We start from the raw sequence: 22,202 nt of genomic DNA, 5'->3' as shown, positions 1-22,202 counted from the left end.
CCTTCTTAGTTGGTGATTTCCTTTCAGCTACCCATTAGTGCTTGATGAAGGAAGTTCCACCAACTTGGTGGAAGTTTTGAATTCAAAATCTTTTGCATTTTTAATTTGATCAACTTTATTTTATGTTAAAGTCAAGTAGGTAATTGTTTTCCAACTTGGCCATTTTCTTAAGAAAATATTTTTAAAGCTCGGATCCAGTAAGCTACTGTATCTCATGCCTAGTTGCAACTTGCAATAGCAACAAAATTACTCCGTTTATTCCCTGACAGTACCACAAAAAGAAATTAAAACTAAATCAGTAGATGGGGGCAATAAACTACAATAATTACATGTGTTTGGACATGCATTTGAGAAGGTAAAATCACTTCTATTTCTTAAAAAGAACAAAAAGAAACTTCACTAGGTTGCTTATGAAAAAAACTGCATTTCATACATTTTGATGCAGAAACAAACACCCTACACAAAACTGTGTTGGAAAAAAGAAAACTAGTTTTGTACATCAACCTTGTGTTTTTACCACACTCAATCTTTCTAAGCCACAAGGGTGGGGCTAGTGGTTGGGGAATCGAGATGATTTGTACAAGATCCTAGATTCTGACTTGGTTATCGCCATTGTACTATAGCAGATAAAAAAGCGTTTCTACAGTCACGCCATGATCCCCTTTCAGAAATTGATTTTGTAAGGAGGGCGTGGAAGGTGTTTTTTCAGTTAAAGGAATCCAATCACATAATTGGAATCCGGTAGAATCTTCTTCAAGAGAGTAGGGACATTCCATCTCCATCAGTGTCAAAAAAGGCCTAAAATAGACAATACAAAACAAAGGGGTTCATTTCTATAGATAATACGATCAGCAGTACCAAAAATAAATCGCACCTAACAAAATAAGAGGGCTCATTTCAATATAAAGTGAAAAGAAATAAAGGGTAGAATACCGTAACCTTTTTGTTTTCTATGAATACCTGTCACTGTTCTTTCCACCAAGCAAGCACCATGTGATGTTCACAACTTCAACTGAATAGCTTGTTTTCTTCTTTATTTCACAGTCTGACAACGAGACAAAACCATAAACAGTTTAAGTTGCTTAAATTGCAGATCAGTCAATAGAATTTTGTATGCATCATCAAGAAAATGTACCTTGCATAATTAGCACGCCAACTATTTGCACAGCTGATGACATTGCAAAACTGTATTGTTTGACACATCCGGCTAAATCTAGGAACTGAAGTTTCTGATATTGAAAATCCCCCCACCTTTTTTTCCTCCAACGCCACATCGTATGATAGCACTTTCAATGCACATTTTCCCTTTTCAAGGGCATACAAATAAGTTAAACATATATTTTGGACTTCTAGAGGGTAAGGGTTGTTAAAGATGAAAAATAAAAATAATAAAACCGTTTGGGTGTCGCAGTCTATGATCAAATTGTCTAGTGTTCTCTTCTTACATATATATTCTTCTAATAAGTTAAAAGTTAACATTTAGTACAAGATGGATGCACTTGTGTAAAGGATTCTCATGTGAGATACCACACTAGAGATGCAATACAAAACTATTCATGTTTCTTCGGTTAATAGCAAAAACATTCGGGATTGCTGGTTCATCACAGAAAAGGGTGGCTATATAGATCCAAATTTTTGAACCCATACTTAAGTGTGCAGACTTTACAGATAACAAACTCGTTTTTGGAAATCAGCATAATTATAATCAGTTTACAGGCTCGGTCTGTTAAACCCGTGGACTTGATATTGCAGCATTTTAGATGAAAATATTACATAAGTAATAAACTAAAAAAGGAAATTTTGTTGAGTTTAGTAGATTTTAGTTTGACTTGATAGATTTTAATGTAGTAGATATTAGTTTGATATATTTTATCCTAACAAAGGAAAGAAAAAATAAACAAATTTCTTTTAAATTGATATATTTTTCATTTTTTCGGATTATCATTGAGTCTATGGACTAGTCTGTTTATCAAGGGGCTTTTGTGGCGATCCAATACAAAAACAAATGAAGGCCATTTATTTCAAAGATCAGACTTATCTGGTTCATTTAAAACATGGGATCCACTGGTTCTTAAGTGGGCCAGACTGGTCTCCTTACCCACCTCTAATCAAGGGATGGAGTAAGGCCCAAGGCCCCGTCTATACTTAGTTGCACAACAAAATGTGCTGATTTCTAAAATAAAAATTATAAAAAATCAACTTTTAATTCTCGAAACTTGATGCTGCATAATTTCTATTAATATATGGACTTTCATGTGGTGCAGGGTGGTTATTATTACTATGCAGATAGAAAAAGACACACCATATGATCCTATGCAAACAGAAAAGACTTACTCATTTATGACATTGGTCATGGTTTCCCTACTTCTATGATCTCTGAACGTCAGTTAGTTTCAGCTTCAACTTCATGATTCCAGCTTGAACTACAATTTCTCCTTTGGATGAATCTACTTCTAAAACCGTCACTTTTTTCCCAAGGGAAGAGATATGAACACTATCACCAACCTTGGGAGGCTTAGATTTATCTGCAAGATCAATAAGGTGAATGACATTTGCATCAATATTTCTATGATTCTAATCCTCACTCTAAGACTAGACAGCATAACTTTACCGTGTGCTATCAGCAGGTAAAAATAAACTAGAGCAGTACTCTTAATTCAGATGCAAGAAATTAAATATATTAACTCATTGCAGTTAGGTTTCCTTCTATACCCCTAATGTTTCATTATCTTTGCACATACCTGAACCTGATGATGATTGACTAAAAACTTTTACGGCAGCTGTATTTCTATCAGCAACAACAGATTCTCTGTTATTTGCTGCAGTTTGGCTTTTGTTGGTTGCTGATAAATGAGAGCTGCTAATAGTTTTAATGTTCTGTGGAGGTTGCTTAGCTGATACATCCAACTCCCTCACTTTCTTGTGAAGGATGGATCTTGCCATTGCCGCAGCCTCAGATACATCTCTCATCTTCTTTAATTGTATATCAGTACTATGTTTCACAATCTTCCTTCTGGTGTTCAATAGACTATTGTAAAGTCCTCTGGAGTGCCTACAGTTACAAACAAAAAGAAAACACTAAGAAAATTACCAATTAAAAACTTACATATGCTCCAAGTCCAACGTAAAGATGGGTCTTGTTAATAATTATCAGGAACAAGGTATGGTGGATCTTGTTCATGATTATGTTAATAATTATCTTCAAGAATTAATTATTACAAGCTAAGGCAAAGAACTGCAGTACCCAGTGGCATGAAATGAATCAGTAAAGAAAATTAAGTCGATTCTAAATGGTTTGTGCACAATTAGTCATAATACAAGTATGGGAAGATGATATCCTCATTTTCCTCATTTTTGCAATCTGATAAGACCCTACTAAAGAATCTGAATAAGTTTACTAGAATTATATTTCCATAATAAAATTTTTTGAATGGATTATCTACGAGTAATACTAATATATAACACAGACTCTTGCATATATTACTAATTACTAACAATTACTGTTACTAAATATATGGTTGGTTCAATGCTCAAATAAATGAATCCTTCATCGTTAACCAACATTTCCATCCATTGCATAGAAGAGAACCCAGGTTAACAAAACCTACAGGTGGTTAGTCTAACAAATTCTCCCCAATTATTAAAACAGAGAGATGGAAGCCTTATTACAACCATTGACAATTCTGATAATAACTAAAGAAAAAGAATAACAGTCCACAACTAAAGCAAGATGTAAATACGATAGCCTGATCCATTTTTCCTTGAATGCATTAACAATTGAATGAGCTTACTCCGATACAGAAATAAGTGCCCATGTTGTAATCAGGAAATGACCTCTCTTTTAAATATTGCATGAAATACAAATACGGGGATAAAGCATGCAATGAATTTAATATTTTTTAAAGCAAAGAGTCTCACATCAGATAATTACGCGCTTCATCCATCAGCTCTTGGTAATTTTGTTTCAACCTTTCCATATCAGTTATTACCTAGATGAAAAATAAACTACGTTAAAACAACTATAATATTTGCAATACATTAATAGCGTGTTTGAATAGGCAATTAATAGGGTAATTCATTTTTTTAAAGAATTTGAAATGCTTTATGGTAAAATACGCTGTCTGGGTAAGGAATTCAAAAGAAATTGAATTTCCATTAAAGTAATTGGATTGTTTAAAGTTATATAATTTCAAATTCCACTTTACTCTTCGAATTATCCCCTCAGCCCAATTTTGGTTTTGGACATCATCCATTTGACTAAGATTGAGAGATTGTCGAGATAACTACTTTTTGGTTGATGTCGACCTGGGTTTTTCTTATTGAGGTTACTAGGAGTTGTTTTATGATTTAAGTTGTTAGAACGTTTTTTTTATAAACCATTATTATTTCTTGCTTGACATTAGTTAGAGTTTTCCTTGGCTAATATTAGAGAGACTAACTTATTGTGGTTGTGAATTAATTTTTTTTCAATTGATATTGTTAGAAGTCTCACATCGACTAGAGATAAAGAGATTTCATATTATATAAATAGATTCAAACCTCACTTTACAATCTGATTTTGTAGAGTTGAATTAGGTTTAAAGTCCACTTCTTAACATGGTATCAGAGCTATGGGTTAAAACCTATTTTAGCAAAAGTAGGTGAAATCTCACATCGACTAGAGATAAGACGATTTCATAGTAAATAAGTAGGTGAAAATCTCACCTTACTTCTTAACAAATGTCTATTGTGATTATTTTTTTTGGTTAATGTTTGCAGTGATTTTTTTATCAACAAATATGTTATTTTGTTATCAATAGTTTGTTATTTTTTTTCCCTAATGTTAACTAGAAAGTTTTCAGCAAACATTAATTAGGATTTCTTTTTTACCAATGTTGATTGGAGAAATTTTCCACTTGACATTGATAAAAAAGTTGACACAAAACCCCAATCATCATCAACTTTGCAAAAAATAATTTTGACTGATTTCAGCCTAAATTGTATTCGACATAAACTGAAAACAATATTGGTTAATATTAATCAAGGAAAAGTTTTACGACTATCAGTAAAATAAACCTTGACGAAGTTTGACCAAAAAATAACATCAACTAAAATTGACTGCAAAAGATAATCAATTTTGATATATTTTAATTTTTAACAATTATTTGATATATAAATAATTTTTGTATTTGGTGGTACTTGAAATACTCTATTCAAAGAAGGCAATTAATATTCAGGAAATTGAATTGAGTTATCCAAACAAAACATTTTTAAAATGAAACAATTTGAAGGGAGATCAATTCAAATTCAATCTATTTGAATATCTTAAAAATTGGGAAATTTCTTATCCAAATACAAGGTAAAAAAATTAGAATTAATAATGTGGTAAATATATGGAGGCAATTCATTACTTGAATTTAAAACAATAATATAAATAAACATCATGCTCTTAGAATATCATACACAACCATTTCCAAATAATAAATATAATTAAGATATATCTCAGAGTACTCATACCTCATCTATCTCTGCACTAGCAGAACCATATAACTTACGAGCAGTATCTACAACAACAGATGGTAGTCCCAACCTCTCAGCTATATTTATTGCATTTGAGCGCCCTACAATGAAAATCTCTTTTCGAGTTATACACATTAAGTGTCTACTACATCTTACCACATTTCAAATGGTCCATTGAATATGCAACTTCCTGTTTAGAACATAAAATTTAAACCAGAAACTGGTCCATCAGCCGGTATGGTCCAGCCTTCCAAATCATTAGCAAACTGACAATTGAAGTGCAGTACTAGGTGCAAACCATCCTGAGTATTACGAAGTGGTGATCATTTGATCCATAATCAATTAAAACTTTAGTTTAAAAACCATCAGTTGAATCTCTGAGCCAGATGTAAGTCGTTCTGAACTGTAAGAACCACTCATGTTTTAATTGATGACCACTTCAAGCTTTATTTCATCCTGCTAGAATCTTGTAAATATAGTAGCGGTGGATATTAGGATTTATTAGATTGATTCTATATTAAAGTCAAGATATTGTTACTTCTATAGAAGACTGTTCCCGTTGCATGTGATTATATTCAATTAAAGATGTTCAAAATTATTTTCTACTTATCAATCCCTTTTTAATGAAATCAACCATCAATTTGGTGTCCCTATTCACACTTTACAAAGTGGTAATGTACACGAGTACTTGTCTGTAAGACCTTTATAGTGTTCATGAACATCTTGTCCTTATACCCAAACAAAGTGGGGTTGTTGAATGCAAAAGCAACTCATGCTCCATGTAACAAAAGCAATTCACGATTTTATGTAGGAATGAATTCAGTAGTGATAGTAAGACGAGATTTGTAGCTCAACCCACTTAACCATAACCCGGTGTCGAATACCAACTGGAATAGTTAGAGCTGTCCATCTTCTCAATATAATCAATGTTGTAAGAAAAGATGGGAGAATCTATTCTGGAGGTTGATGAGATGTTGGAAGACATTCCTTTCTAGAGAGTTAGAAGAAGAAAAAGGGAAAAGTAACACAAACATACACAAAAAGGAGATGAATCCAAACATAGCATCTCGTTTTGTTCTGACAGAGTTTGTGGCATACTGAATAATACAAGGAATATTTGGTGTATGTTTGGTCCTATTCTTTTCTTTTCTGACAGAGGATCGTAACACAAACATACACACAAAGGAGATGAATCCAAACATACAACAGGATATTAGAAAACAAGTGAAAGGCATAAACAAATTTGAATTCATTTTCATTATGCATGAGTCAGAGAGTGCTTACCTGGAACACCCCACAGAATCTTGTAAGTTGGCTTCAAATTCACTTCATCAAACTCCATACATGCATTTTCAAAGGCTTCATCACTGCTCATGAATAAAAGTCAAATGTCAAAGCAGAACTAGAGATCACGATTTTGTACTTTTCATGAGAATACAAGTAAAAGAATCATATATTTTAAACGCATTGAAGAAAAGATGCATAGAAAACAAACATCCGAACAATGGATTTAAATTAAATCTGATCCATTTGTACAGAAGTTCAGAATTATCAGTGAATTATTCATGTAATTAGCAGATCATTAGCATAAAAAATATTCTCAATATCTTCATAGTAATTAATCTGGAAAAGAAAAACTTTAGAATATTCTTATTATTCATTTTAGTATATTTTTATTTCCTTTTTTAAAGGTTTTGTTTATTACAAATAGAGACGGTGAGAATGTAATTATTGTGATGGTTATCAATAGAATAATTCTTTACTTTCTTACATAATTCACGTTGGTATTAGAGCTCTCAATCTTGGGAGCTTTGATTCCTCTGCCTCGTTATCAACTGTCATTGTCGTTGTTCATCATCAATGTTGCCGGAGATTCCACATTGACTAGAGATAAGACAAGTTTATACTATATAAGTGGGTCCAATTAGGCTTAAAGTTCACTTCATGGTATCAGAGCCATGAGTTTGAGCTTATCCTAGCGAGATTTATTGTTTGTTGGGCCTATCGTGCCACCCATTATCAGGCCGCTATCGGACTATCCATTAATGTCTAGTCTCACGCTCAAGATGTATATACCTCGGCGTGAGGGGGGTGTGTTGGAAATCCCACATCGAGTAGAGATAAGGCAAGTTTATAGTATATAAGTGGATGCAAACCTTACCTTACAAGCCGGTTTTGTATGGTTCAATTACGCTTAAAGTCTGGTTTTGTAGGGTTCAATTACGCTTAAGTCCACTTCTTAACAATTGTTAAGGTTGGTGGTGTGCCTCACTCACCGCCTCCATAGATACAGTGGTTGTGACTTTTTGAACACCAAGGGGGTGGTGATGTCTTATTTGATCCTAATTTGGTTCTTTTGAAAAATAGTTTTTTTTTTTTTAGTAATCAAATCGATAAGGGTTGGATTTTTATTATCTCTTTGTCTTGTAATTTTCAATATTTGGTACGAAGGCTTCTAAAGAGGAAATTAACCACTTGAGAAAAAAATGTTGAATCAATGACTAAGTCCTTTATATCATATACCCTACCCATGAAAGGTAAGATTATATTCAATACTATTGACCCGTTGATTTAGGGTGTTTGGATTCTTGATTTAGGAGCAACTAATCACAACTTCTTATTATAGTCAAAATGGTGATAGTGTATGTATAATATGTCAAAATGACTACATAACAACTTATTATAGTTGCAAATGGTGATAGTCTATTGTATTAAAGGATGTTTTATATATCCCACACCTGACCAATAGTCTTATCTCTACACAAAAAGCTTACATAAGATTTGAATTCTTGAATAAGGAGCAGTGTGCACTATATAGAGTGTGTTATATCTGTTGGAATCCAAGGTCCAAAACAAAACATATGTCATAAGCCAACAAGGAACATAAAAAACATGGGAAAATTCCCAAATATGGCTTCATCATAAAAGACTTGGGAATCTCTCCCAAATCGGAAGCTTACAGTGGAAGGAAAAAAGTGTGCCACCTAAACAATTCCTTACACGATCTTGAACAACTCCAGGAGCATGATTTGGGAGATTCACAAAAAGCAATGGTTTCCTTATGATATAAACAAAACCAAGGAGTTCATACTATATTCACAAAGCACTCCATTACATGTAAACTTACACTACTATTGGTCTATGTTGATGACATGATTATTGCAAAAGATAATGAAACATAGAAACTGGCTTTAAAGGAGAAATTGGCAGCCCAATTTAATATGAAAGACCTAGGAAAATCTAAGTATTTCCTTGGAATATAGGTTGTGTATTAAAAATAAGGGATTCATCTTCCAAAGCAGGATAAACTATATTCTTCTAATGCAAAAGCTGAATTTCAAGCCCTTGCTCAAGGTGTGTGAAAGATTTCAAATGAAGATCATATTTGATGACCTTAAAATAAGGATTGACATCCTATGTAATTGTATTATGAATAACAAGTCAACCAAGAGCATTGTCCATAGTTCAGTCCAATATGATAAGACCAAATATATTGAAATTGACAAGCATTTCATCAAAGATAATCTTGACAGGGGCCTAGTAGTTACAAATCATGTTCCTGTAGATTGCAAATAACAAACATTTTCAGCAAAGGGCTTCTTCCGTGTAAATTCTAGGATCTTTTAGGCAAGTTGGACATGGTTGATGTTCATCTACCAACTTGTGGGAAAGTGTTGTAACTAGAAGACTATTAGGAGAGAAAGTATTTTTAATATCACCATAGTAATTAGGAAAACATATCTTAAAAAATATTCCTATTCAATTCAGCACATTTTTATTTCCTTTATTAGAGGTTTTGATTATTCTAGATAGAGATTAAGGGAATGTAATTGGTGTAATGATTATCAATAAAATAATTCTTTATTTTCATCAATAGTTCAAGTATTATAATGGTGCCAATCATTTAAAAAGAATAAAAGAATTTCATTATTATTGACCTTAGTTGTTTAATGATGTGAAATTTCTTATTTGTTGGTTGGGTAAAGTTGCAATGGCAATGAGTCGAATTTAGGTATTTGCACCCTTGAAAAGATGGGTACATCCCAATTAGACTAAAATTTGTTTCCAATGATTTTGATTCTATTTCTTTGTTTATCTTTCTCTATTTTACAGGCGAAGAAAATTCTATGTAGTATATCCAAAATCAATATTTTTAAGCTGTTCTCATTTGTAATGACTACCTGTATTTTAGAGTTTTTAATTCACCATGATGAGTCGTTGCCATAGTTAACAAACAACTATCATGAGCAAAAGATTCCAACAATGACATTCCTAGCGCTGCTCCTTCAAGAGGGTTTGTTCCTGCACCAACCTAACAATTGCAAACAAAGTACTATCCATCACATACGTATATGACATTACCAATTCGAACTGTTAATTAAACTCAAAAAATACATGCCTCATCAAGTAGCACTAGCGATTGGCTCGTTGCCTGTAATTTAATATGCTGCAAGATAAAATTAGAAGGCGAAATAAGATTTTCTTTCAAATTTTGAAAATAATTAAGGAAAATTGTCACTCGTTACCATAACCTGAAAATATCAACATTCAAAATTTACTGATAACACTAAACTGAAATGTTTTTAAGTCAATCAATTTAATCATAGCTCTGTTATTATGCATAGAGGTATGAAATATATAAGCAATAACAGAAATTGAAAAACATAACGAAAGGGTCTTCAGCATTTAAGTTATACATAATTAAAACATTATTACTTACACTTATCTGCTTTAAATGGCCAGAGAACGTAGACAAAGATTGTGATAAGGACTGCTCATCACCAATGTCAGCAAAAACAGAATCAAACCAAGGAATTTTTGCAGATTCTGAAGCAAGAACATAGAGACCTGCAACATTGCAGATTCTGAGCATAAAATTCAAATATTTAAACAGAACAAACACAACACTTATTTGATTCAAATATATGATTTCACAAATTAATCCTACATAACGTATTCATGAATAACAATGGTATACTGATAAGTACACCAATACTTGAGGAACTTACCCTAACTATTAAAGGGGAAGAACCAAACACTTAAATATTTTACCAAACATTCCATACTACTCGATGTGAGACTTAAGCACCACATAATACCGAACTTCCTATTAGAGCCTCGTCTCTAAGAGGTGATGTCCTGACAACTTTTTACTTGGTGACACTTCACTCAACTTCCTGTTAGTCAGAACTTTCCACTGATCAGAACCCTCCGTAGGTAGCCCTTTTCTGAGACATTGACAACTAGGTCTGAGACTAAGACAAGTTGAAAGACAACCTTTTTCTGTTTCCTTTCTCTCTCTCTGAAGAACTACAATAGTGATTCTCCTATAATTTATTAGGGGTTGATTTCTAATACTCCCCCTCAACCTTGGGAATAAATATTAGCCATTCCCATGTTGCCAACATTAAACTCAACAACATCTTTGTGAGCATCTGCTTCCTATTGCAATGGTAAAGTTGTACCTTGGTGAATAGTAGGTCATGAGTTTATATCAAGAATACTCCTAAAAAACAGGTGGGCGTATAGAGTTTGCTAGCATACACTTATTCTTTTAGAAGGAATATGTTAGCAAGCTATAACTACAAATTTCTTAAAATACACCTAGTACATAAATAGTTAACTTATTCCTTTTAAAATATAAGAGGTTGTAAGTTATTATGATGTATATTTCATGAATGAGAAGACAGTGAATTAATTGAAATTAGATCACAAATCAAATGATTCACTCCCCCTCCAAATTATCATGTCCAGGTTTGAGGAAGATGTCACAGGATATTCATGTCCAGCAAAAAAACCAAACCATGTCAAGAAACCAAAGGTTAAATATCAATAGGCTCTCAATAATTTAAATTAAATGAACATACCTGATTTTGCCATCATAGCAGCCAATCCTACAGTCTTCAAACATATGGTTTTACCACCAGTATTAGGACCAGTTATAACTATAACACGAGTTTTCTTAGACACCAAAAAATCAACTGCTACTGGTAGGGCATTGTCTGTGCCATCCTGACTAGCAGAAGTACTTTATCATGAGTAATCACCAAATGCATGATAAGCACATAAAATAAAAACATTCAAAGTTTCAAACAGCATATCAAATGTCCAGAAAAACAAAATAAAATATCATATACATTGTTTTCAGTGGAAGAACCCTAAGGCAATTTCCTAAAACCCCAAGTTACATTTCTCCTCTTTATGATGTATTCCTTTTGTCAAAAATTTTCCTGAAATTTTCTCTTGGGAAGAAAATAAGAGGTAAATGGAAGTAATTGATCAATATAAGCAACAATCAGGAAGACCTTGTTTTTTAAGCCTACCTAGATTGAAAAGCGTGCAATATTACAGACAATCAACACGAATGCCTTTTATCAAAGATTTCCGACCAAGGAATAGAAACCACTCTCCCATCCATTCATCAATAAAACGATAAATAGGGGACACAAATTAATATGAACAAAACAGTGGTTTTCTGTTTTTCAAAATACATTTTCTTAAATGCATCCCCCAATAAAGCACTAACGAAATATATTTTTCATGTGTCACATGTTTAAACACGTTTAGTGTTCATAGGCGTTAGTTGCATCACATATAATCCTAGGGAGATAGTAGTCTTCACTAAGTCTATCAAGAGAGTATAAATTAGTATGTAGTGTTTATCTCCTCTCAAGTCCCCCAGCCCCTTTTCTTTAAACTTAACATGTGGCATCTTTGACTTAACTGATGTAGCAAGATTGACGTCCTTTTTGGTCTTCCGCAAATTCTCCCTATGCCTATGGAGCAAAAGAGGATGATAAGCTTTTAAAAGATACAACTTCCATTCCCTTTTTTTGGGTAATGGTCCATAGGAATTTTCATTCCTCCTTGAGAAGGCATCTGTAGTAGAAGCGCTGCTCCTGTCTGGCAAAAATATATGCGGACTTGACCCTCCAAATGAAAGTCCATAAGTAGCACGAGCATTAATCTGCATAATAGGATCCACATTAATGACTGTCTTTTCCAACAATAAGAAAGATTATCATGTCATCAAATATACCTACCAAAGCAAGCTCTTTAGTCTGTAAGCAATTAAGTGGGGTAGCCATGGGGGCAGTAAATTCTAAGTTTACACTTACACTAACACTATTATTTTAAGTATAGTCATAAGTAATTTTAAGGGCAGTCATAAGTATAGTCAACTCCATTGGACCTCTTAATGTCAGATGCAATAAAAAGTGATCAGAACAAACACAAAATTTGTTCAAAAGAAAAATATTGTGGAATCCTAAAAGCATATGTGGAAACTAAGCCTAGTATAAAAAATTGAAGCTTAAAAAATTGCACAGAAGTTGTCTAGTCTCCTAAGTCTTGTTTTTGGTCGTGTTGTCTTTGTCTTTGTCTATGTAAATAGTTAGTTTTGTAGGACATTGGATCCTAGAGCTGGTGACCCATAGGTAAAGCTCGGATTTTAGTTCCTTTCATTTTAGGCTTTTGATATTATGTTGAAAGGATTAGTAACAAATGAAGTGGCGGAAGATGGTATCGCTCTAATACAATGTCACCTAACTCAATCTCATAATCGGTTGTCAGGTAAGGTTTGCACTTACTTATATACTGTGAATCTGCCTTATTTCTAGCTGACATGGGACTTCCAACACACCCCCCTCACACCGAGACATATACATCTCGTGCGTAGAATTAGATATTAATGGGTGACTAGACATTAACTTAGGCTTAAAGTCCACTTCTTAACATGATATCATATTCAAGTTCAGATCCTAGGACCTGTGGCTTAAGGGACTGTTAAGAAGTAGATTTTAAGTTTAACTCAACCTTACAAAACCAACTTGTAAGGTGAGGTTTGCACCTACTAATATAATGTGAATCTACCTTATTTCTTTCTAGTCAACGCGAGAACTTCCAGCAAGAAGAAACAAACCAATAAGAAATATAATGAATTCCTTGTGTTGTTTATACACGAGTTTTCTTATTTATAACGAAGAAGAAGTACAATAATAATAAACAAAATTCAATATCTAATAATGGAAAATATGTGGTAAGATATTTCCCATCAAATTATATCATATCTCCCTATTTAATGTAATCAAATATATCTCCCTATTTAATGTAATCAAATCATATTTGTAACATAAACAAAATGAATCTCATAGGTGAATAAGTGCATATGGTGGATTATAAAGAGAGAAAATGAAAAGTAGTGATCCACTTCACTTTAAAAAAACCACTAGGTATTTACCACATCTAGTTGAACCAAACTGTTCAATATCTTTTCAATATCTTCAACGTCCAACTGCATCTGTACACAAATTAAGACATCATATGAGAAGAAAAGAACGTGACCATTAAAATCTTTATAATATGACATTCATAACCTTTTTGGTTAATGTCAAAAGCACATCTGCTTCAGCCTTTTCCACTGAACTTCTTGCTCGCTGCAACTCATCATTTAAAGGCACAACAGAAAGTGGCTCTATAGTACTTCCAATTCCTGATCCACTGCCAACAAATACTATCTTAAGGAATGGAATTTACGTGTACATACTAGCTTTATTAACAAACATTATTTCATGAACAATAAATGATCAAAGTTATGTTGATAAAATTTTGTGCACCTGGACAATAATAGACCCTTAAAACTTGTCTTTTGTCTAGAATCAACTTTTATGCACCACCTGCCATCTACATTATTCATTTCCTGTTTGATTTGTTACAAAATCAACACAGAAAGAAACAATTATACGGAAAAGAAATACATGTAGAGTCAAGTGAATCTTACAAGAATTGAGGTTTCACTCCTTTCACTCCTGATTATGTTCTCTATTAGCTGTTTTACCTGAACATAGGAATTAAATAATCATAATGGAATGTATAAAATGAACTCTTATAAAGTAAAATAAACATACATATATTGCATGTCTGACAATATAGATATACTAATACACCATATTACATATTAAGTGTGCGAAAGAATTCACTGCAAAATAACAACAATGTGGAGAAGAGAATATATTTAACAGATATAGAACGGGTTCAATGGTGAGGTATAAATTGGAAGAGGAGAATAATTCTGTACACTAATTTGGCCTAAAAATCAGGAAAATAATTATTCATATAACTGCTGTAGCTATAAAGAAGGAAAGACATTCTAATTACATCCAGCATTAACAGCATAAATCAGACTGTATTAATCTTGATTGATTTCCATATACAAAAATACCTTGATTCTGGTTTCTTTCCTTAATTTTCAACAATATTATATCAGTATTAACTCCAAATCTGAATTCAACGTTCTCCTAATCAATTTCCACATGTTTTATTCTATCAAGATGCACAAAACCTTTTGCAGTGCTACTGGCAGCTCTATTATTGCATAATAAACTCATTGTATAATTAGTATATGGACGTTAAGCTCTTAAAGCATTCTTTGTATCTATATTCCTTCACAAATTCCACGGGACATAGCTCTGAACACAGCTTCTGCAATACTCCTAGCAACAAAAAATTGTGTCTTACATCTTCAAGTAACTAGTTTCTCCCAAACAAATGAGCAGTACCCACAAGTTGTCTTTCTGTCAGTCACCGACCCAGCCCAATTTGCATCAGAAAATTTTTCTACGTTAGCAGTCGAGTTCTTGATATGAGCCCTCTTCTCGGTGCTTTATTAAGGTATTGTCAGAAACGGTTTACCCCTCTCATGTGTGCCTTGTTGGGCCATTCATGTATGGTCTTACCGTGCTAATAGACTGACCAATGACAATCTAAGTGTATGTTAGATTGACAAGTCTTTGAACCAGTCTTTAGTATTATCGCTTGTCCAGGGGTGGACTCTCTTCAACTCCAATTTTCACATATAATTCCATAGGTGTATAGGTGCAATCCAAGGTGGTGACAAAAAACCCTATATTTTTGTGACAACCCTCTCAAAATACTCACGATTTTCAATTGGGTGTTGGGTGCATGACCTCACCCCTTTCCTTAAGGCAATATGTAAGTGATATGAATCTACTTATGAATTAGCTAGAAATGGCATGAGAACTTGATTTATTTAACCTTGTTTAAGGATTTAAGAAAAGCAAAGTAACTCAAAGATGTCCACCACTAAACACGAATTTAATCCATAGAATTATGTACGTGTGAAAGTTTGCATCTATGAGTAGAGCAAGAACAAAAGAACTTCAACATGACAAGAATGAACAAGATAATGGTGGAAATGGAAATGAGAAAACAAATAGAAAAGATGAGAACACTTAAGAGATGGAGAATGGAGCACCACTTGTAGAAGAGGAAAAGGACTTCATGCTTCTCCAAGACAAGCTCCATGTGAAGAATCACCACTTGACTCCTAAGAATCAGGATAAAACTCAAAGAACTTCCTTCACGCTTATTGTCAAGAATTCTCTCTCAATTCAATATATCAAAAGTGTTTTACAAGAGAAGAAACATGGATACTTATAGGAGAAGCTATCTTTCAAATCAAATCTAAATGTAAGTGCAAATCCTAAACTAATAATCCTTGGAGGAAAATGTATGGAGGGAAATTTGAATTTTAAAAATTCAAATTCCCCTTTGGTTGCACCGAAAATTAGAGAGGTATGTGTGACGCTTGGGCTATTCTTTCTTTGATCCAAGTAGTCATTATTTCTCCAAGTAGTCACGTTTTCCTTGCCTTCTCTTTACACCATGAACCTCCAAGTACACGCCTCTCTTCTTTGGTCGAAATTTTGCATTTGCTTGGATTAGCCCGTAAACATCTACTCTACTAACTACTAATTACACCAAGAAAATAAAATAAAAGCATCACTTAATTACGAACCCAAGATATACAAAATCAGAAATAAAAAACTAAAAACTATTTTTGGGAGTAAGTATTTTGTCATGTTATTTTTCTTGGAATTGCTTACTCTTGCTCATTTTATTGATTTCCATTTATGAACTCATCATTAAGTCCAATTCATCAACATTAAATTTGAAGGAGAACCGAGAAAATGTGTTACCTAGTGATTATTTTTAGGTTCTGAATATTGATCAGAATCTAGGTTTTGCCTCATAAGTGTGCACATTTCTGCCTCAGTTTTAGTTTTCTTTTTCCTTGAGTGGACTGTTAGTTCTTTATCTTTGAGAGCATTAGAGATATAAATATAAACATTCAGTTATTTAACTGGATGTTAGTTAGATATCTGTTTTAGTGCTATGATCAGTTAGTTACTGTTGCAGCCTCTTGTTGAGCCTATATATGCTCAGCTTGTATCTTCTTTCTCATTCAATGCAATTATTATCCATTCTCTTCCTGCTAACCCTTTCTCTGTTTTCTCTCACCTAAAATTTGGATACCCTATCTAATGAATCAGAATCTAAGTCTCTACCAAAGCCTCCTAATAGTTACTCTATGCAAACACGATCTAAATCCAGTCTTCATAATCCTAAAATTCATCCTTCAGTGTTTTTAATCAGCCTTGTAGTGTTAAAAGGCAATGAATAATCCAAATTGTGTTCCAACTATGAAACAGGAGTATAGTGCTTTAATTCATAACAACACGTGAGATCTGGTTTCTTTACCCCCAGACAGAAAAACAAATAACTTACTAACTTCCAGCTGAGTAACTGAATGTTTACATTTATATCTCTAACAGAGAGCATTATGGAGGTACTCCTTACCATTGTTAGTTCTAAGGACTTGAATGTCGACTTGAAACTGGGTTTGGATCATTTAAGGAAATTTTCAAAAACACTTAAATAGTAGGAGGGAATGAAGAAATATTTTATTAATACAATCCAGCTAGTTACATCCTCAACTCTATATGCAACAATCACATTTTCTTAAAAAAATAAATAAAATTTGTTGGAATGAATGTGCAGATTCTAGGAATATTTTTTCATATTATTATACAGAGATATTAGAATATTTTTATCCTACTGATCCCATATATACCACACTCCCCCTAAAGTTGATAAATGAATATAGATAATTTCCAACTTATCTACAAGATATTAGAATCTGCCTGAGCGAGTCCTATAGCAAAGATGTTTGCTAACTAAAATCTAGTCCTATAGGAACATGGGTTGTAACCATCATACCTCTGTCAAGATTATCTTTGTTGATGAAGTGCTTATCAATTCCAATATTTTTGGTCCTGTAATGTTGTACTTGATTGTGAGCAATGTTCATGGCTGAATTGTTATCATAGCACAATTGCATAGGTATGTCAACATTTATTTTAAGGTTATCTAATATGATCTTCATCTAGAGTACTTCATACACACCTTGAGCATGGGATCCAAATTCAGCTTCTACACTAGAACAGGATACCCTATTCTATTTTTTTGCTTCCCCATGTCACCAAACTTCTCCTAGAAATCTACAACACCTAGAGGTAGATTTTTTTGCCAATAAGAGAACCTACATAGTCTGCATCAGTAAATATCTTCGGGTCAAAGTGTTGTCTTTTCCTAAAGAGTATTCCCTTTCTTAGGTTTAACTTCAAGTAATGAAGAATTTTGTCAACTGTTTGCATGTGTCTTTCTCTTGGACCATGCATAAATTAGTTTACCACACTAACTGCATAAGTAATATTTCATCTTTTGAGGTTTAACATCCCAACTTACCTATTTCTTTGAGGAGATAAAGTACAAATTCTCTTTTGGGAGATGAGAATTCCATTTTTTGAAAAGTAACCTCTACTCCTAGGAAATACTGAAGTTTTACTTGATCTTTCATTTCAAATTAGGCCACCAAATTTTCATTTAAAGCAAATTATTGTTTCATCGACTCCTACAATAATCATGACATCCACATAGACCAGTAGTGTAAGTTTACCTATAACAGAGTGCTAATTTTTTTTCTCTATTCTATTTTTTATCTAAATACCTGAGATAGCCATAAATAAATCTTTCTGTTGACTAATTTCTTTGTCAAACATTCAAATCTAAATCTCAACTAAAAACTTTTAAACTATATACATCTTTGGTGGAGCCAGTATGTACAGAACCAACAGTAATAAAAATAGTAAAAATAAACAAGAGTTACCTTTCTCTCTATCACTTGCACTTGTTGTCGCGAATGTTTAAGGGCTGGACTCTAAGAAGAATATGTGTTTATGTTACAAATTCTTTTGCATAAAGTGAACAATGTAAAACTGACAGTCAGCTGTATGACAAGAAAAGAAAGATGCATAGCTAAAGTATTCTCTTCTTTGAAAATGTTTACAAAAGAATGCTAAAAAAATTTTATGAAAATCTATGCCACCTCAAACCAAATAAAATGAGTGGCTAACCACTGTCACAATATGCAGAACTACAAAAGGGGAAACTTGAAGAAGACATGAAACAAACCGCAGAGTCCTTAATAGATCCATCTTCATCAACAACTTGCTCTATCACTTTAATTAAGGACCGATTGATGACAAATTCCAATATCTGCAAGCATGTTTAGGTGAGTGAAAAAAGCCAGAAACATTAATTATACATGAATGACACGTTCAAAATCTCAATTTACCAGTTCTGTAAGAGGCATGAAACGACCATGCCAATCTTTGTCTTCCTTAATTGCAGCCTTGAGATCACCCTGCAAAATTTCAGCACACTGCAGAAGAGTGACAATGGCCCGTGCCTCACTGCCACTCACTGGTGTACTTCTCCGGGCATGTTGAATGGCGGTTTTGACCTACAGGAACCTTGATTAGCAACTTGGCAGAAAAGAAAACAGAAATATGAAGAACTGTTTTGTGTTTAATTGCAAATATTAAATATAATAACTATAAAAGGAACCAATTTATACACATTGGTTACTGACCAGCATAGCATCAAGGTGCCCCAAGTGCAATCTGAGAGTGCCATGCCTGTGCATTTCAACAGCAGCATTGGTTTCCTCGAGAAGGGCAAGACTTTCTTCGAAAGTTTGATTCAGAGACCATAGCTGGTCCTGTCACATGAACACACGACATCATAATATGGAATAAGACATGTTTACATATCTAACGTGTACTATATAAGGTGGACGATCGGTACTGGGCGTTGAGGGCGATCCACCGGAGGTGACCAACGCAGCAGTGAATAACCGATCGGAAGGCAGTTAATGGCATTAATGTGTATTAAAGGTGAGTAACCCCTATATCGTGCGAAAGGCATTTATAGCTAATTAATGGGTAATATCAGGCCCATTATGCCGGATATAAAGACGTTAGCGAATGATTAGGCACAAGATTTATTGCATTAAAGGGCATTAAATGACGTCCAATGGGCCGGATGATTACAAAGCCTATAAATACAGCACTAATGACCAGGTACATTTGATTTTTTCTAATTTGATAGGAGACCTTGGAAGACACCCCCACTAACTTGAGTGTCAGAGTGTTTCCTTGCAGGTCACTCCGCCGAGGTCACTCCGATGAACCGATCAGGGAAGGAGATCTGAATCATTTTACACAGGAAGAGAGCAAGCAAGTGGAGCAGAGACCTCGGACCCCCTTTAAACATAAACATAACGGAAAGTGGAATGTAATTGAATGGGAAAATTTGGAATAAAATAGGAAAAAGTTGTAATTTCATTATTTAGTTTAGATAGCCTATTTGTTTTACACCAGCAATTATTATTTTTACACCGTGCTCACATTTCAACGTTAAATACGTTCTTGAGGTTAATTTAACACACATTTCACATGCATAATCTATTTGAGCAAAATGAATTCTATCCCAACTTTAAATGTTTGGTTTCATGTTGAGTCATTCAAAATCACGATGAAAATATCAGCTATCGTAATTTTAAGTAAATGTTCACAAAATCAGTCCCATGTTGAAGAATTGTTAATGAATCCAAAATTGATTTTGAGTTGAAGTAACTTTAAGTAGCTTTTGTGTTTAATCAGAGATCGTATATTGAGCTTTTTCTATTCCCTTGCTTCTTCCCTCTAAAATCAATTCTAATCAAAACCAAATTCATTCAATATCAAACTTTTTCCAAAAAGCTCAACAGGCATAAGAAATTAAACGAATACTCGGTCTTGAACTCCAACCAATTAAATATAATATTATTTCATTCATCCATTTGCATAAATTTCAATGGACTCAACTCAACCCAACCAAACATAGGAAAAAAGGCTGAAAAAAGGGACCTTGAGGGCCTGACGACCCAAAGAAGTGGTGGCGAAGGAAGCGACTACATCGCAAAGCTTGTCCCATTCGAGGACTCTGAGGCTGTCATGGTGAATAGAAGCTGAAACCCTTTGCCTTAGCCTTTGCAGATGTCTCTGCTTCCATTTGTTAATGGTGATTACTGGAACAACAGGTATGGTTATTGCGAAAGATAGCATTTTTATGTCAAGGGTATTTCTTCGAACAATTGGGTTCTAAAGATTGCACAGCAATGGTGCTGAGAGGATGAGCAGAGGAAGCAACACCACAACAGTTAGAGCAGGATTACTCATTACAACAACTTTCGCTGGTGAACCAGCTTTGAGAATAAAATATAATACTACCAAAAATTATTAATGATTTAAAAAGATAAAACATGGTTTTGTTTCTCTAAAAAAATTAAATTTGGTTTTCGTTCGATGAAAAAATTACCCTAATATTTTCTTTTAATTCAGAATTTTTTTTTAGTCTTCAAAATTACTATAGTTAAGATTTGATGACAATGATAAATAGTTGTAAAACATGTCTGTGGACAAAAGTATAATACTTTTGAAAAAAATGGAAGACGAAACTTGAACTTTGGAAAAATTAAAAAGAAAAAAACAAAGGATACTTTATCCTAATTTAAAAATATAATATTATAATTAGAAAACTGGTATGTCAGTTTTTAATTATATATTTTTTAAAATAAAGACAAAATGACAAGAGAATTATTTTAATTTCTTCAATTGAAACAAAGAAAAAGTAAATGGCAGAAAATAAATTCATAAATAAGATTTTAAGGTCAAAAACTAATTCTAGAGACATGTTAATTAAAATGTACCTTAAAGAAAAAATAGATGTTCTAGTTTTTTGAGATAAAAAATTATTATTATATTAAATAATTTATTTTAATATATGTATAATAAAAAAGAATATTTGACATCAATATATTAGGGACAAAATTAATGTAAAAAAATAAAACTTATTTTCACTCAAAACTTTTAAGATAATATATTTATGATTTTTTTTATTTATTTACTGTTCACTTTAATCACTTTTACCCAATATAAGATTCGCCTAGAATTTGTAAGTGTGTATGTGTTAGGCATTCTTAATTACAGACTGAAAAATTCATTAAATTAATCTTCATATTTAAGTTTAGCTATTATGTTACCAACATGACATTCAAATAATATTACTATATTTATATTTAGATGGCACAAGACTGTTTTACAGAGTCAAATAAGACTTCGAAAAGGTATATTATAAAGTATACCAATACTCTTCTTGAAATCAGTTATATTTCTTATCTTATATTTAAATAGTAAGAAGAAAATTTTCACAAATAGATGATAATCTGTTCACATTTCATTGGATAAATATGTGAAGTTAAGAAATGCAGAGGAAAGAGGGAATATGCGGTACACATTCTTCTGTAGGTTAGGGGCATGGTCAATCAAATTTTCCAATTTTCCAAAGTAGAGTTATTGATTATATTCTTCAACATTTGGGTTGGGTATTAATTGAGGTTACAATCTTACTGTTATAGAATTAGATTCCGTGACAGATATCGAGTTTTTTATTCCTTTTGC

The 22,202-nt window shown here is 33.1% G+C and overlaps 1 protein-coding gene across 2 annotated transcripts; it reads right to left on the bottom strand.

Annotated features, from left to right (window-relative positions):
* Positions 1-317: 317 nt before the first annotated feature.
* Positions 318-20,929, bottom strand: LOC108338232 (uncharacterized). 2 transcript variants are annotated; one of them, XM_017574994.2, is made up of 22 exons: positions 20,610-20,929; positions 19,292-19,420; positions 18,995-19,162; positions 18,832-18,915; positions 18,527-18,577; positions 14,279-14,335; positions 14,115-14,197; positions 13,875-13,998; positions 13,739-13,798; positions 12,224-12,466; positions 11,367-11,511; positions 10,220-10,347; positions 9,899-9,946; positions 9,681-9,811; positions 6,784-6,866; positions 5,497-5,600; positions 3,919-3,989; positions 2,742-3,052; positions 2,335-2,525; positions 1,136-1,305; positions 940-1,045; positions 318-798 (listed from the first exon to the last, which is right to left on the bottom strand). In XM_017574994.2, exons 1-19 carry the CDS (start codon positions 20,805-20,807, stop codon positions 2,368-2,370), a joined length of 2,376 nt encoding a protein of 791 aa, XP_017430483.1. In that variant the 5' UTR covers positions 20,808-20,929; the 3' UTR covers positions 318-798; positions 940-1,045; positions 1,136-1,305; positions 2,335-2,367. The 2 variants fall into 2 exon arrangements, with proteins under 2 accessions (XP_017430483.1, XP_017430482.1); XM_017574993.2 differs by having other exon boundaries at positions 961-1,045.
* Between the last annotated feature and the right edge of the window lie 1,273 nt (positions 20,930-22,202).

This window comes from Vigna angularis, chromosome 7, assembly GCF_016808095.1.
Source record: "Vigna angularis cultivar LongXiaoDou No.4 chromosome 7, ASM1680809v1, whole genome shotgun sequence".
NCBI classification, from domain to species: domain Eukaryota; kingdom Viridiplantae; phylum Streptophyta; class Magnoliopsida; order Fabales; family Fabaceae; genus Vigna; species Vigna angularis.
This window is presented reverse-complemented; position numbering and strand designations above follow the sequence as displayed.